We start from the raw sequence: 15421 nt of genomic DNA on the forward strand, positions 1-15421 counted from the left end.
AAACACCCACTTCCTGTCAATCACACTCCGATCGCCTGAACGAAGAAAAAGCCGTGAGTAAAATACCTAACTGTATTTCAAATTTACTTGGCGCAGTCGCAGTGCGAACATTGCGCATGCGCACTAAGCGGAAAATCGCTGCGATGCGAAAAAAATTACAGAGCGAACAACTCGGAATGACCCCCAATGTTTGCAATGTATGTCACGTTTTTCCCCCTTCTTATGCTATGTATTCCGCCTTCATGCATACTTGCCTACCTGACCCTCTCCATGAGGGAGAAAATGCCCTGTTCCTGGACTTTCCTGGTAATGTATGATTGCCATCACCTGTGGTGAAACGCCTTTCTTATCAATTAACTAGTTCACCACAGGTGATGGCAATCATACATTACCAGGAAAGTCCAGGAACAAAGCATTTTCTCCCTCATGGAGATGGTCAGGAGGCAAGTATGCCTTCATATTGCTGCTTTGTGATGCATTGTACTGCAAACAAATCCTAGTGTACATGAGTACACCTGGCCAATAAAGTTTGCTTATAAGCTGTTTCCCACTAGGTGGCAGCAAAGTTCCCTCTAAGGCTGTGATGTAATATAAATGACAGGACACAAAGCTGAATGAGCTGCCATTCTCTCTGTGGATTGGTTCTTCATTGATTATTATTTGATAATGTAGCTTAAGTTATATCTTTTATCTGAGTTAATGCTCCTTGGATGCAACATATTGTTCTTCAGTGTTCCTAATTTCTTAGTCATATAATTAATTGTACATTTTAGAGAGGTTGAAAGTACATTTACATTTTATGTTTTTTTTAAGGTTTGGTATTAATGTATTTTTATTTTTCCGTTATTGCTGTACATTATTGGGTTATTTGAATGACACACTCAGATGAATAGTGACAGAAGAGATGGTACACTGATAGATACAGTTTGGGAGTGAAGCAGTGAAGGTTTGGGTAATGGGCAGTCCTCAGAGTGGGCTTGAAGGAATACAGTAGTGCATGACCAGTTTGGTGGTTGGTCCAGGGAAGGAGAAGTGGTCTGGCACTTGTCATTGGACGGAGCTGTGTCTATCCCGTGGACTGTGTCCACATCCTGCATACATATGAGACATTGTACATATGAGACATTGCCCAGGGTTGAGTCTGCAGCACATGCTTCTGAGTATTACAGCGTTATCATTAAAAGTAACAGTGAGAGTCCTAGTGGAGGAGTCCCACCTGACCGCTCTATGGTGGGGTCTACAAAGTAACGCTGAGTCTTCTCCTTTAAATTTGAATGTCAATGGGTGATCCAGGTTATATGTAATTTAAGGGGGACATGTACTAAGCAGTGATAAAAGTGGAGAAGTGAGCCAATGGAGAAGTTGCCCTTGGCAACCAATCAGCTGTTCTGTATACTTTTATAGTATGCAAATTCTAAATGTTACGTCAATGCTGATTGGTTGCCATGGGCAACTTCTCCACTGACTCACTTCTTTACTTTTATCACTGCTTAGTACATCTCCCTCTAAGAGTTTGAGAAAAAAAGGTGAGGCTCAGATAGATACAGCCAGTAGGTACTGTATACATAGGAGAGAGGCAGGATAGTGCGTCTTCGGTAGATGCAGCCAGCAGGATACCTAGGAAGAGGTGAGGAGAGGGGCAGGATAGTGCATCACGGTCTTTGGTAGATACGGCCAGCAGGATACCTAGGAAGAGGTGAGGAGAGGGGCAGGATAGTGCGTCTTTAGTAGATACAGCCAGCAGGATACATTGGAAGAGGTGAGGAAAGAGGCAGGATAGTGCGTCTTTAGAAGATACAGCCAGCAGGATACCTAGGAAGAGGTGAGGAGAGGGGCAGGATAGTGCGTCTTTGGTAGATACAGCCAGCAGGATACCTAGGAGGAGGTGAGGAGAGACGCAGGATAGTACATCACGGTCTTTGGTAGATACAGCCAGCAGGATACCTAGGAAGAGGTGAGGAGAGGGGCAGGATAGTGCGTCTTTGGTAGATACAGCCAGTAGGATACATTGGAAGAGGTGAGGAGAGAGGCAGGATAGTGCGCCTTTGGTAGATACAGCCAGCAGGATACATTGGAAGAGGTGAGGAGAGAGGCAGGATAGTGCGTCTTTGGTAGATACAGCCAGTAGGATACATTGGAAGAGGTGAGGAGAGAGGCAGGATAGTGCGTCTTTGGTAGATACAGCCAGCAGGATACATTGGAAGAGGTGAGGAGAGAGGCAGGATAGTGCGTCTTTGGTAGATACAGCCAGTAGGATACATTGGAAGAGGTGAGGAGAGAGGCAGGATAGTGCGCCTTTGGTAGATACAGCCAGCAGGATACCTAGGGGGAGGTGAGGAGAGACGCAGGATAGTGCGTCTTTAGTAGATGCAACCAGCAGGATACCTAGGAAGAGGTGAGGAGAGGGGCAGGATAGTGCGTCTTTGGTAGATACAGCCAGCAGGATACATTGGAAGAGGTGAGGAAAGAGCAGGATAGTGCGTCTTTAGTAGATACAGCCAGCAGGATACATTGGAAGAGATGAGGAGAGAGGCAGGATAGTGCGCCTTTGGTAGATACAGCCAGCAGGATACCTAGGGGGAGGTGAGGAGAGACGCAGGATAGTGCGTCTTTAGTAGATGCAACCAGCAGGATACCTAGGAAGAGGTGAGGAGAGGGGCAGGATAGTGCGTCTTTGGTAGATACAGCCAGCAGGATACATTGGAAGAAGTGAGAAGAGAGGCAGGATAGTGCATCACAGTCTTTGGTAGATACAGCCAGCAGGATACCTAGGAAGAGGTGAGGAGAGAGGCAGGATAGTGCGCCTTTGGTAGATACAGCCAGCAGGATACATTGGAAGAGGTGAGGAGAGAGGCAGGATAGTGCGTCTTTGGTAGATACAGCCAGTAGGATACATTGGAAGAGGTGAGGAGAGAGGCAGGATAGTGCGTCTTTGGTAGATACAGCCAGCAGGATACATTGGAAGAGGTGAGGAGAGAGGCAGGATAGTGCGTCTTTGGTAGATACAGCCAGTAGGATACATTGGAAGAGGTGAGGAGAGAGGCAGGATAGTGCGCCTTTGGTAGATACAGCCAGCAGGATACCTAGGGGGAGGTGAGGAGAGACGCAGGATAGTGCGTCTTTAGTAGATGCAACCAGCAGGATACCTAGGAAGAGGTGAGGAGAGGGGCAGGATAGTGCGTCTTTGGTAGATACAGCCAGCAGGATACATTGGAAGAGGTGAGGAAAGAGCAGGATAGTGCGTCTTTAGTAGATACAGCCAGCAGGATACATTGGAAGAGATGAGGAGAGAGGCAGGATAGTGCGCCTTTGGTAGATACAGCCAGCAGGATACCTAGGGGGAGGTGAGGAGAGACGCAGGATAGTGCGTCTTTAGTAGATGCAACCAGCAGGATACCTAGGAAGAGGTGAGGAGAGGGGCAGGATAGTGCGTCTTTGGTAGATACAGCCAGCAGGATACATTGGAAGAGGTGAGGAGAGAGGCAGGATAGTGCATCACAGTCTTTGGTAGATACAGCCAGCAGGATACCTAGGAAACGGCGAGGAGAGAGGCAGGATAGTGCGTCTTTGGTAGATACAGCCAGCAGGATACCTAGGGGGAGGTGAGGAGAGACGCAGGATAGTGCGTCTTTAGTAGATGCAACCAGCAGGATACCTAGGAAGAGGTGAGGAGAGGGGCAGGATAGTGCGTCTTTGGTAGATACAGCCAGCAGGATACATTGGAAGAGGTGAGGAAAGAGCAGGATAGTGCGTCTTTAGTAGATACAGCCAGCAGGATACATTGGAAGAGATGAGGAGAGAGGCAGGATAGTGCGCCTTTGGTAGATACAGCCAGCAGGATACCTAGGGGGAGGTGAGGAGAGACGCAGGATAGTGCGTCTTTAGTAGATGCAACCAGCAGGATACCTAGGAAGAGGTGAGGAGAGGGGCAGGATAGTGCGTCTTTGGTAGATACAGCCAGCAGGATACATTGGAAGAGGTGAGGAGAGAGGCAGGATAGTGCATCACAGTCTTTGGTAGATACAGCCAGCAGGATACCTAGGAAACGGCGAGGAGAGAGGCAGGATAGTGCGTCTTTGGTAGATACAGCCAGCAGGATACCTAGGAGGAGGTGAGGAGAGACGCAGGATAGTGCGTCTTTAGTAGATGCAACCAGCAGGATACCTAGGAAGAGGTGAGGAGAGGGGCAGGATAGTGCATCTTTGTTATGCACACCAGTGCCAGCAGGAATGTACTGGTGTCTGAACGGAGAGGGATGCAAAACAAATGAATTCACAGACAGACTGGGGAATATGACATTACATACACAGAAGGTGATAGGGTAACAAAATAAACACAAAGTGAACAGAGAAGCCCAAAGGCTAAGAAACTGGGTGTCTCCCTAGTATTAGGAATGCTCAGATGGAAAGAAGCGAGATGTTGTGATTTAATACGTAGAGAACCCGAAATGCTGTTGCTAAGGGCAACAGCAAAACCCTAAAGGGTTACCAACGGGTGTGGCAGTAAACTCCTTGGTCAGAGATGGAATAATAGACACAAGGAGAGTCTCCACAATCCTAGTCCTCACTTGCAGTGCACAGGTTCAGCTTACTGCCACTAAACTGACACCTGAACACCTTGCACAGTGAGAAAGGATTTTGGCAGGCAAGTCTGAGAATACAGCCGCAAACTTGCTAGGTTCACAGAGTAGCAAAAGAACCCCAGCAGGTTAAACGACTGACTCCAGTCTTACTGCTAGGTCTGGATTGGCAGAGTGTAGTACCAAATCCCAAGGCCTATTAGCAGTAAGCAACAACAAATACAAAGCTACACAGAACTAGCTAACTTTCAGGAACTGACTAACCAACAAAGATTCAGCAGCATCTGCCTAACCTGAGAAGAGGGTTTATATAGCAGGTGCTGTCCACGCCCCACTCAGACCTCACAGACTGTGAGCACAAAAACCAGCACCGGATCCCCTGCCGTGCACAGAGCCTGTAACCACTGCACAGCAAAAGACCCGAACCGGAGTATCAGCTACCCTCAGGTTACTCCGCTAGCACTTGTCTCCCGGTTGCCATGACGACGTGAGAGCACAGAGCAGGAGACCCTAACAGTCTTTGGTAGATACAGCCAGCAGGATACATTGGAAGAGGTGAGGAGAGAGGCAGGATAGTGCGCCTTTGGTAGATACAGCCAGCAGGATACCTAGGAAGAAGTGAGTAAAGAGGCAGAATAGTGCGTCTTTGGTAGATACAGCCAGCAGGATACCTAGGAAGAGGTGAGGAGAGAAGCAGGATAGTGCGTCTATGGTAGATACAGCCAGCAGGATACCTAGGAAGAGGCGAGTAGAGAGGCAGGATAGTGCGTCTTTGGTAGATACGGCCAGCAGGATACCTAGCAAGAGGCGAGGAGAGGGGCAGGATAGTGCGTCTTTGGTAGATACAGCCAGCAGGATACCTAGGAAGAGATGAGGATAGTGCATCACGGCCTTTGGTAGATACGGCCAGCAGGATACATTGGAAGAGGTGAGGAGAGAGGCAGGATAGTGCATCACGGTCTTTGGTAGATACAGCCAGCAGGATACATTGGAAGAGGTGAGGAGAGAGGCAGGATAGTGCGTCTTTGTTAGATACAGCCAGCAGGATACCTAGGAAGAGGCGAGGAAAGAGGCAGGATAGTGCGTCTTTGGTAGATACAGCCAGCAGGATACCTAGGAAGAGGTGAGGAGAGAGGCAGGATAGTGCATCTATGGTAGATACAGCCAGCAGGATACCTAGGAAGAGGTGAGGAGAGAAGCAGGATAGTGCGTCTATGGTAGATACAGCCAGCAGGATACCTAGGAAGAAGCGAGGAGAGAGGCAGGATAGTGCGTCTTTTGTATATACGGCCAGCAGGATACCTAGGAAGAGGCGAGGAGAGGGGCAGGATAGTGCGTCTTTGGTAGATACGGCCAGCAGGATACCTAGGAAGAGGCGAGGAGAGGGGCAGGATAGTGCATCACGGTCTTTGGTAGATACAGCCAGCAGGATACCTAGGAAGAGGTGAGGAGAGAGGCAGGATAGTGCATCACGGTCTTTGGTAGATACGGCCAGCAGGATACCTAGGAAGAGGTGAGGAGAGGGGCAGGATAGTGCGTCTATGGTAGATACAGCCAGCAGGATACCTAGGAAGAGGCGAGGAGAGGGGCAGGATAGTGCGTTTTTGGTAGATACAGCCAGCAGGATACCTAGGAAGAGATGAGGAGAGAGGCAGGATAGTGCGTGTTTGGTAGATACAGCCAGCAGGATACCTAGGAAGAGGCGAGAAGAGAGGCAGGATAGTGCGTCTTTGGTAGATACCGCCAGCAGGATACCTAGGAAGAGGGGCAGGATAGTGCGTCTTTGGTAGATACGGCCAGCAGGATACCTAGGAAGAGGTGAGGAGAGAGGCAGGATAGTGCGTCTATGGTAGATACAGCCAGCAGGATACCTAGGAAGAGGCGAGGAGAGGGGCAGGATAGTGCGTCTTTGGTAGATACGGCCAGCAGGATACCTAGGAAGAGGCGAGGAGAGGGGCAGGATAGTGCGTCTTTGGTAGATACGGCCAGCAGGATACCTAGGAAGAGGTGAGGAGAGGGGCAGGATAGTGCATCACGGTCTTTGGTAGATACAGCCAGCAGGATACCTAGGAAGAGGTGTGGAGAGAGGCAGGATAGTACATCACGGTCTTTGGTAGATACGGCCAGCAGGATACCTAGGAAGAGATGAGGAGAGAGGCAGGATAGTGCATCACAGTCTTTGGTAGATACGGCCAGCAGGATACCTAGGAAGAGGTGAGGAGAGGGGCAGGATAGTGCGTCTATGGTAGATACAGCCAGCAGGATACCTAGGAAGAGGCGAGTAGAGAGGCAGGATAGTGCGCCTTTGGTAGATACGGCCAGCAGGATACCTAGGAAGAGGTGAGGAGAGGGGCAGGATAGTGCATCACGGTCTTTGGTAGATACAGCCAGCAGGATACATTGGAAGAGGTGAGGAGAGAGGCAGGATAGTGCGTCTTTGTTAGATACAGCCAGCAGGATACCTAGGAAGAGGTGAGGAAAGAGGCAGGATAGTGCATCACGGTCTTTGGTAGATACGGCCAGCAGGATACCTAGGAAGAGGTGAGGAGAGGGGCAGGATAGTGCATCACGGTCTTTGGTAGATACGACCAGCAGGATACCTAGGAAGAGGTGAGGAGAGAGGCAGGATAGTGCGTCTATGGTAGATACAGCCAGCAGGATACCTAGGAAGAGGCGAGGAGAGAGGCAGGATAGTGCGTCTTTGGTAGATACGGCCAGCAGGATACCTAGGAAGAGGCGAGGAGAGGGGCAGGATAGTGCGTCTTTGGTAGATACGGCCAGCAGGATACCTAGGAAGAGGTGAGGAGAGGGGCAGGATAGTGCATCACGGTCTTTGGTAGATACGGCCAGCAGGATACCTAGGAAGAGATGAGGAGAGGGGCAGGATAGTGCATCACGGTCTTTGGTAGATACAGCCAGCAGGATACCTAGGAAGAGGTGAGGAGAGAGGCAGGATAGTACATCACGGTCTTTGGTAGATACGGCCAGCAGAATACCTAGGAAGAGATGAGGAGAGAGGCAGGATAGTGCATCACAGTCTTTGGTAGATACGGCCAGCAGGATACCTAGGAAGAGGTGAGGAGAGGGGCAGGATAGTGCGTCTATGGTAGATACAGCCAGCAGGATACCTAGGAAGATGCGAGTAGAGAGGCAGGATAGTGCGTCTTTGGTAGATACGGCCAGCAGGATACCTAGGAAGAGGTGAGGAGAGGGGCAGGATAGTGCATCACGGTCTTTGGTAGATACAGCCAGCAGGATACCTAGGAAGAGGTGAGGAGAGGGGCAGGATAGTACATCACGGTCTTTGGTAGATACGGCCAGCAGAATACCTAGGAAGAGATAAGGAGAGAGGCAGGATAGTACATCACGGTCTTTGGTAGATACAGCCAGCAGGATACCTAGGAAGAGGTGAGGAGAGGGGCAGGATAGTGCATCACGGTCTTTGGTAAATACGGCCAGCAGGATACCTAGGAAGAGGCGAGGAGAGGGGCAGGATAGTGCATCACGGTCTTTGGTAGATACGGCCAGCAGGATACCTAGGAAGAGGTGAGGAGAGGGGCAGGATAGTGCATCACTGTCTTTGGTAGATACAGCCAGCAGGATACATTGGAAGAGGTGAGGAGAGAGGCAGGATAGTGCGTCTTTTTTTTTAGATACAGCCAGCAGGATACCTAGGAAGAGGTGAGGAAAGAGGCAGGATAGTGCATCACGGTCTTTGGTAGATACGGCCAGCAGGATACCTAGGAAGAGGTGAGGAGAGGGGCAGGATAGTGCATCACGGTCTTTGGTAGATACAGCCAGCAGGATACCTAGGAAGAGGTGAGGAAAGAGGCAGGATAGTGCGTCTTTGGTAGATACAGACAGCAGGATACCTAGGAAGAGGTGAGGAGAGAAGCAGGATAGTGCGTCTATGGTAGATACAGCCAGCAGGATACCTAGGAAGAAGCGAGGAGAGAGGCAGGATAGTGCGTCTTTGGTATATACGGCCAGCAGGATACCTAGGAAGAGGCGAGGAGAGGGGCAGGATAGTGCGTCTTTGGTAGATACGGCCAGCAGGATACCTAGGAAGAGGTGAGGAGAGGGGCAGGATAGTGAATCACGGTCTTTGGTAGATACAGCCAGCAGGATACCTAGGAAGAGGTGAGGAGAGGGGCAGGATAGTCCGTCTTTAGTAGATACGGCCAGCAGGATACCTAGGAAGAGGTGAGGAGAGGGGCAGGATAGTGAATCACGGTCTTTGGTAGATACAGCCAGCAGGATACCTAGGAAGAGGTGAGGAGAGAGGCAGGATAGTGCATCACGGTCTTTGGTAGATACGGCCAGCAGGATACCTAGGAAGAGATGACGAGAGAGGCAGGATAGTGCGTGTTTGGTAGATACAGCCAGCAGGATACCTAGGAAGAGGCGAGGAGAGGGGCAGGATAGTGCATCACAGTCTTTGGTAGATACAGCCAGCAGGATACCTAGGAAGAGGCGAGGAGAGGGGCAGGATAGTGCATCACGGTCTGTGGTAGATACGGCCAGCAGGATACCTAGGAAGAGGCGAGGAGAGGGGCAGGATAATGCATCACGGTGTTTGGTAGATACAGCCAGCAGCATACCTAGGAAGAAGGGAGGAGAGGGGCAGGATAGTGCATCACGGTCTTTGGTAGATACGGCCAGCAGGATACCTAGGAAGAGATGAGGAGAGAGGCAGGATAGTGCATCACGGTCTTTGGTAGATACGGCCAGCAGGATACCTAGGAAGAGATGAGGAGAGAGGCAGGATAGTGCATCACGGTCTTTGGTAGATACGACCAGCAGGATACCTAGGAAGAGGCGAGGAGAGAGGCAGGATAGTGCGTCACGGTCTTTGGTAGATACAGCCAGCAGGATACCTAGGAAGAGGCGAGGAGAGGGGCAGGATAGTGCATCACGGTCTTTGGTAGATACGGCCAGCAGGATGCCTAGGAAGAGATGAGGAGAGAGGCAGGATAGTGCATCACGGTATTTGGTAGATACGGCCAGCAGGATACCTAGGAAGAGATGAGGAGAGAGGCAGGATAGTGCATCACGGTGTTTGGTAGATACGACCAGCAGGATACCTGGGAAGAGGCGAGGAGAGAGGCAGGATAGTGCGTCACGGTCTTTGGTAGATACAGCCAGCAATATACCTAGGAAGAGGCGAGGAGAGGGGCAGGATAGTGCATCACGGTCTTTGGTAGATACGGCCAGCAGGATGCCTAGGAAGAGATGAGGAGAGAGGCAGGATAGTGCATCACGGTCTTTGGTAGATACGGCCAGCAGGATACCTAGGAAGAGATGAGGAGAGAGGCAGGATAGTGCATCACGGTCTTTGGTAGATACGGCCAGCAGGATACCTAGGAAGAGATGAGGAGAGAGGCAGGATAGTGCGTCACGGTCTTTGGTAGACTCTCTGGTGGTAATCTGCACCCACACAGGTCACTTTGTATATTATAAGCTAATGCATTTTGCAGGGCATATGTCTCATTATTCATGAGGCACCTCTGTGAGCCTGGTGCGGATGGAGCAGAGACCTTTGCTGATGGGGTTCCTAGGGAAGGACTTTCTAGGCAACACGTCCTGACCAGAATTGGAGTCATGTCACTGGTTCGAAAGAAGGTGGGTGAGTAAATGTTTACACTAGCAATCAAGGTACACATTGCTGATTCTCAGACATAAGCAAACTTACTGTATACCTATGGTGACATCTAGGTGGTTATGCAGCTTCTTACATATTCTTTACCTGATGAAACATGTTTTCTCATTTTTTTCCCCATCTTATTGGTCTGCAATCTGTATTATCTACCTCGCATTTCTCCTGTAACAGAGGATCCCTGTGCGCTGTGTAGGACACTGCATTATTTGGTATTCCTCATGGGTATAACATAACAGTGTGCTGATCCCAATATTGGGGATTGTTCCTTCCGTCAGTTGGTCCAAATAAAATAATCTTTATTTCTCTTACGTCCTAGAGGATGCTGGGGACTCCGTAAGAACTATGGGGTATAGACGGCTCCGCAGGAGACATGGGCACTCTAAGACTTTAGAATGGGTGTGCACTGGCTCCTCCCTCTATGCCCTCCTCCAGACCTAAGTTAGATCCTGTGCCCAGTGGAGACTGGATGCACTGCAGGGGAGCTCTACTGAGTTTCTCTGAAAAGACTTTTGTTAGGTTTATTATGTTCAGGGAGCACTGCTGGCAACAGGCTCCCTGCATCGTGGGACTGAGGGGAGAGAAGCAGACCTACTTAAATGATAGGCTCTGCTTCTTAGGCTACTGGACACCATTAGCTCCAGAGGGTCGGAACGCAGGTCTCACCCTCGCCGTTCGTCCCGGAGACGCGCCGCCGTCCTCCTCACAGAGCCGGAAGATAGAAGCCGGGTGAGTATGAGAAGAAAGAAGACTTCAAAGGCGGCAGAAGACTTCAGATCTTCAATGAGGTACCGCGCAGTGCTCACGCTGCGCGCCATTGCTCCCAACACACACACACACACAAACACACACACACACACACAAGGCACTGTAAGGGTGCAGGGCGCAGGGGAGGCACCCTGGGCAGCAATTATTACCTCAAAAACGGCACTGGCACAGGTCTCAAATACTGCGGAGGCAGTATAGTATAAAACCCCCGCCAGTATAAAGAAATTAAGCGGGACCGAAGCCCGCCGTCGAGGGGGCAGGGCTTGATCCTCCAGCACTAACCAGCGCCATTTTCTCCACAGCATGCTGCAGAGAAGTGCTCCCGGACTCTCCCCTGCTGAACGATAACAGGGGGCAAAAACGAGGGGGGGGCACATTTATTTGGTGCAAATTGTACATATATATATATATAAAGCGCTATTTAGGCTGGGACCTTGGTTTCGGTATATTGTGGCTCTGGGTGTGTGCTGGCATACTCTCTCTCTGTCTCTCCAAAGGGCCTTATTGTGGGTCAGTCCCCATATTTATTTATCCCAGTGTGTGTGGGGGTGTCAGTACGTGTGTGTCGACATGTCTGAAGCGGAAGGCTAGTCTTGGGAGGTAGCAGAGCAGATGGTGGTGGTGTCTCCGTCGGCACAGCCGACACCTGATTGGGTGGACATGTGGAATGTTTTGAATGCTAATGTGGCATTATCACATAAGAGATTGGACAAAGCAGAGTCCAAAGCCAAGCAGGGAATTAACCCATGGCTTTTACTGTGTCCCAGGACCCTTCAGGGTCCCATAAACGTCCCTTTACCCAGTTAGCAGACACTGATACCGACACGGATTCCGACTCCAGTGTCGACTAGGATGATGCAAGGTTGCACCCATGAGTCGCGAAAGTATTCAATATATGATTATTGCAATAAAAAATGTTTTGCATATCACAGAGGACTCCTCTGTCCCTGACACGAGGGTCTGCATGTTTAAAGAAAAGTAACCTAACTTATCTCATGAGCTGACCGTTTTATTTAAAAAAAAAAAAGCTTGGGAGATTCCTGACATTAGACTGCAGGTTCCCAAGAGAATTATTATGGCGTATCCTTTCCCCTCAAAGGACAGGTTACGGTGGGAATCCTCGCACACGCTGGACAAGGCCTTAACGCGCTGGTGCAAAAAGGTAGCACTACCGTCCCCTGATACGGCGGCCCTATAGGATCCTGCGGATCGTAGGCAGTAATCTACCTTAAAATCAATTTATGCGACTACGGGAGCCCTGCTTAGACCTGCAGTAGTGTCGGCATGGGTAGGTAGCGCAATTACAGCTTGGGCTGATAACTTGTCATCTGACATTGACACCCTAGATAAAGATAGTATGGTGTTGACCTTAGGGCACATCAAGAACGCAGCACTATATATGAGAGAGGCTGCGAGAGATATTGGGCTTTTGGGTTCAAGAGCTAATGCCATGGCAGGTTCTGCTAGGAGGTCCCTGCGGACCCGTCAATGGACAGGTGATGCTGACTCAAAGAGACATATGGAGGCTTTACCTTACAAGGGTGAAGTTTTATTTGGGGAGGGCCTCGCGGACCTGGTTTCCACAGCTACCACGGGTTAGTCGTTTTTTTTGCCTTACGTACCCCTCAGCAAAAGGAAACACCCCAATAACAGATGCAGTCCTTTCGGTCGCGTAAGTTCAGAAAGGGGCGTGGCTTTCTTTCGTCGCCAGATGTAGAGGGAAAAGAACACCGACTACGGCTAGTTCACAGGAAAAATGTCCTCCCCGGCCTCTACCAAATCAATCAAAGAGGTGCTTCTACACCGATTTTCAAATCGGCCTTGCCAGCTACTTCCCCGGAGAGGAAAATAGTTTTGGCTGCCATACTAAAGCTGGGTCAACAGCAGGTGTTTATCATGGTTCCCCTAGTGCAACAGGGAAAAGGATTTTATTCAACCCTATTTGTGGTCCCAAAGCCGGATGGCTCGGTCAGACCTATTCTGAATCTAAAATCCCTAAACCTATATTTAAAGAGGTTCAAATTCAGGATGGAATCTCTCAGGGCAAGGATATCCAGCCTGGAAAGGGGGGGATTTTATGGTGTCACTAGACATAAAGGATGCATACCTTCATGTCCCCATATATCCTCCTCATCGGGCGTACCTGAGATTCGCTGTACAGGATTGTCATTACCAGTTTCAGACGTTGCCGTTTGGGCTTTCCACGGCCCCGAGAATTTTCACCAAGGTAATGGCGGAAATGATGGTGCTCCTGCGAAAGCAAGGGGTCACAAGTATCACATACTTGGACGATCTTCTGATAAAAGCGAGTTCAAGGGAACAGTTATTAAAAAGCGTGTTTCTCTCCCTGAGAGTACTACAACAGCACAGCTGGATTCTAAATCTACCAAAGTCGCAGTTGGTTCCGACAACTCGGCTGTCTTTTTTTGGGCATGATTCTGGATACGGAAAAACAAAGGGGTTTTTCTCCCAGTGGGAAAAGCCCAGGAACTCCAGAACATGGTCAAAGACCTGTTAAAGCCAAAAAGACTGTCAGTTCATCAATGCACTCAAGTATTGGGAAAGATGGTGGCGGCCTACGAGGCCATTCCATTCGGCAGGTTCCATGCAAGGACTTTTCAGTGGGACCTTCTAGACAAGTGGTCAGGGTCCCATCTGCAGATACATCGGAAGATACCCTGTCCCCCAGGGCCAGGGTCTCTCTCCTCTGGTGGCTCCAGAGTACTCCCCTACTAGAGGGTCGCAGGTTCGGCATTCAAGATTGGGTTCTTGCGGCCACGGACGCGAGCCTCCGAGGATGGGGAGCAGTCACACAGGGAAACAATTTTCAGGGAATATGGTCAAGCCAGGAGGCTTGTCTACACATCAATGTGCTGGAATTAAGGGCCATATACAACGGCCTCCGACAGGCGGAGAATCTTCTTTGCAACCTACCTGTTCTGATACAGTCAGACAACGTCACAGCTCGGGCGAATGTAAACCGCCAGGGCGGGACAAGAAGCAGAGCAGCAATGGCAGAAGCCACCAGGATTCTTCGCTGAGCGGAAAATCATGTAAGCGCTCTGTCAGTGGTCTTCATTCCGGTAGTAGATAACTGGGAAGCAGACTTCCTCAGCAGACACGATCTCCATCCAGGAGAGTGGGGGCTTCATCAAGAAGTCTTTGCAGAGGTGACAAGTCGGTGGGGACTTCCTCAAATAGACATGATGGCGTCACGCCTCAACAGAAAGCTTTGGACGTATTGTTCCAGGTCAAGGGACCCTCAGGCAGTGGCAGTGGACGCCCTGGTGACACCGTGGGTGTTTCAGTCGGTCTCTGTGTTCCTTCCAGTTCCTCTCATCTCAAGGATATTGAGGATCATAAGACGAACAAGCGTGCAGACAATACTCGTTGTTCCAGATTGGCCTCGAAGGGCCTGGTATTCAGATCTTCAGGAAATGCTCTCAGAAGATCCGTGGCCTCTTCGTCTCAGGGAGGACCTGCTACTACAGGGGCCCTGTGTGTTCCGAGACTTACCGCGGTTACGTTTGACGGCAGGGCGGTTGAACACCAAATCCTAGCTAGGAAAGGTATTCCGGATGAAGTCATCCCTACTCTTATTACAGCTAGGAAGGAGGTAACGGCGAAACACTATCACCGTATCGGGAGAAAATATGTGTCTTGGTGTGAAGCCAAGAATGCCCTAAGGCTGATTCTCAACTGGGTAGTTTTCTCCATTTTCTGCAGTCAGGTGTGGATATGGGCCTGAAGTTAGGCTCCATTAAGGTGCAGATTTCGGCCTTATCTATATTCTTTCAGAAGGAATTGGCTTCTCTCCCAGAAGTCCAGACTTTTGTAAAGGGAATGTTGCACATCCAACCTCCTTTTGTGCCTCCGGTGGCACCGTGGGACCTTAACGTGGTGTTACAGTTCCTTAAATCACACTGATTTGAACCTCTTCAAACAGTTGAATTGAAGTTTCTCACTTGGAAAGTGGTCATGGTATTGGCCTTGGCATCTGCAAGGCGGGTGTCCGAATTGGCGGCTTTGTCTTACAAGAGCCCCTATCTGATTTTCCATGCGGATAGAGCAGAGTTGAGGACTCGTCCTCATTATCTGCCTAAGGTGGTTTCGTCATTTCATATGAACCAACCTATTGTGGTGCCTGTGGCTACGGGTGCTTTGGAGGATTCCAAGTCCCTTGATGTAGTCAGGGCCTTAAAGATTTATATAGCCAGAACGGCTAGGCTTAGGAAAACAGAAGCTCTGTTTGTCCTGTATGCAGCCAACAAGGTTGGCGCTCCTGCGTCTAAGCAGACTATTGCTCGCTGGATCTGTAACACGATTCCGCAGGCTCATTCTACGGCTGGATTGCCGGTTCCAAAATTTGGTAAAGGCCCATTCCACTAGGAAGGTGGGCTCTTCTTGGGCGGCTGCCC

General features: G+C 49.9%; 1 protein-coding gene across 5 annotated transcripts in view; it reads left to right on the forward strand.

The window, feature by feature from the left end:
* The window catches only part of CHD5 (chromodomain helicase DNA binding protein 5), a 477691-nt gene that overhangs the window by 395954 nt on the left and 66316 nt on the right, over positions 1–15421 (forward strand). For all 5 annotated transcript variants that reach the window (XM_063943432.1, XM_063943431.1, XM_063943430.1 and 2 more), the window contains one exon: positions 10057–10201. In XM_063943432.1, the coding sequence (XP_063799502.1) occupies positions 10057–10201 (145 nt within the window). The remainder of the gene's footprint in view (positions 1–10056; positions 10202–15421) is intronic.

This window comes from Pseudophryne corroboree, chromosome 10 (assembly GCF_028390025.1).
Source record: "Pseudophryne corroboree isolate aPseCor3 chromosome 10, aPseCor3.hap2, whole genome shotgun sequence".
Lineage (NCBI taxonomy): Eukaryota > Metazoa > Chordata > Amphibia > Anura > Myobatrachidae > Pseudophryne > Pseudophryne corroboree.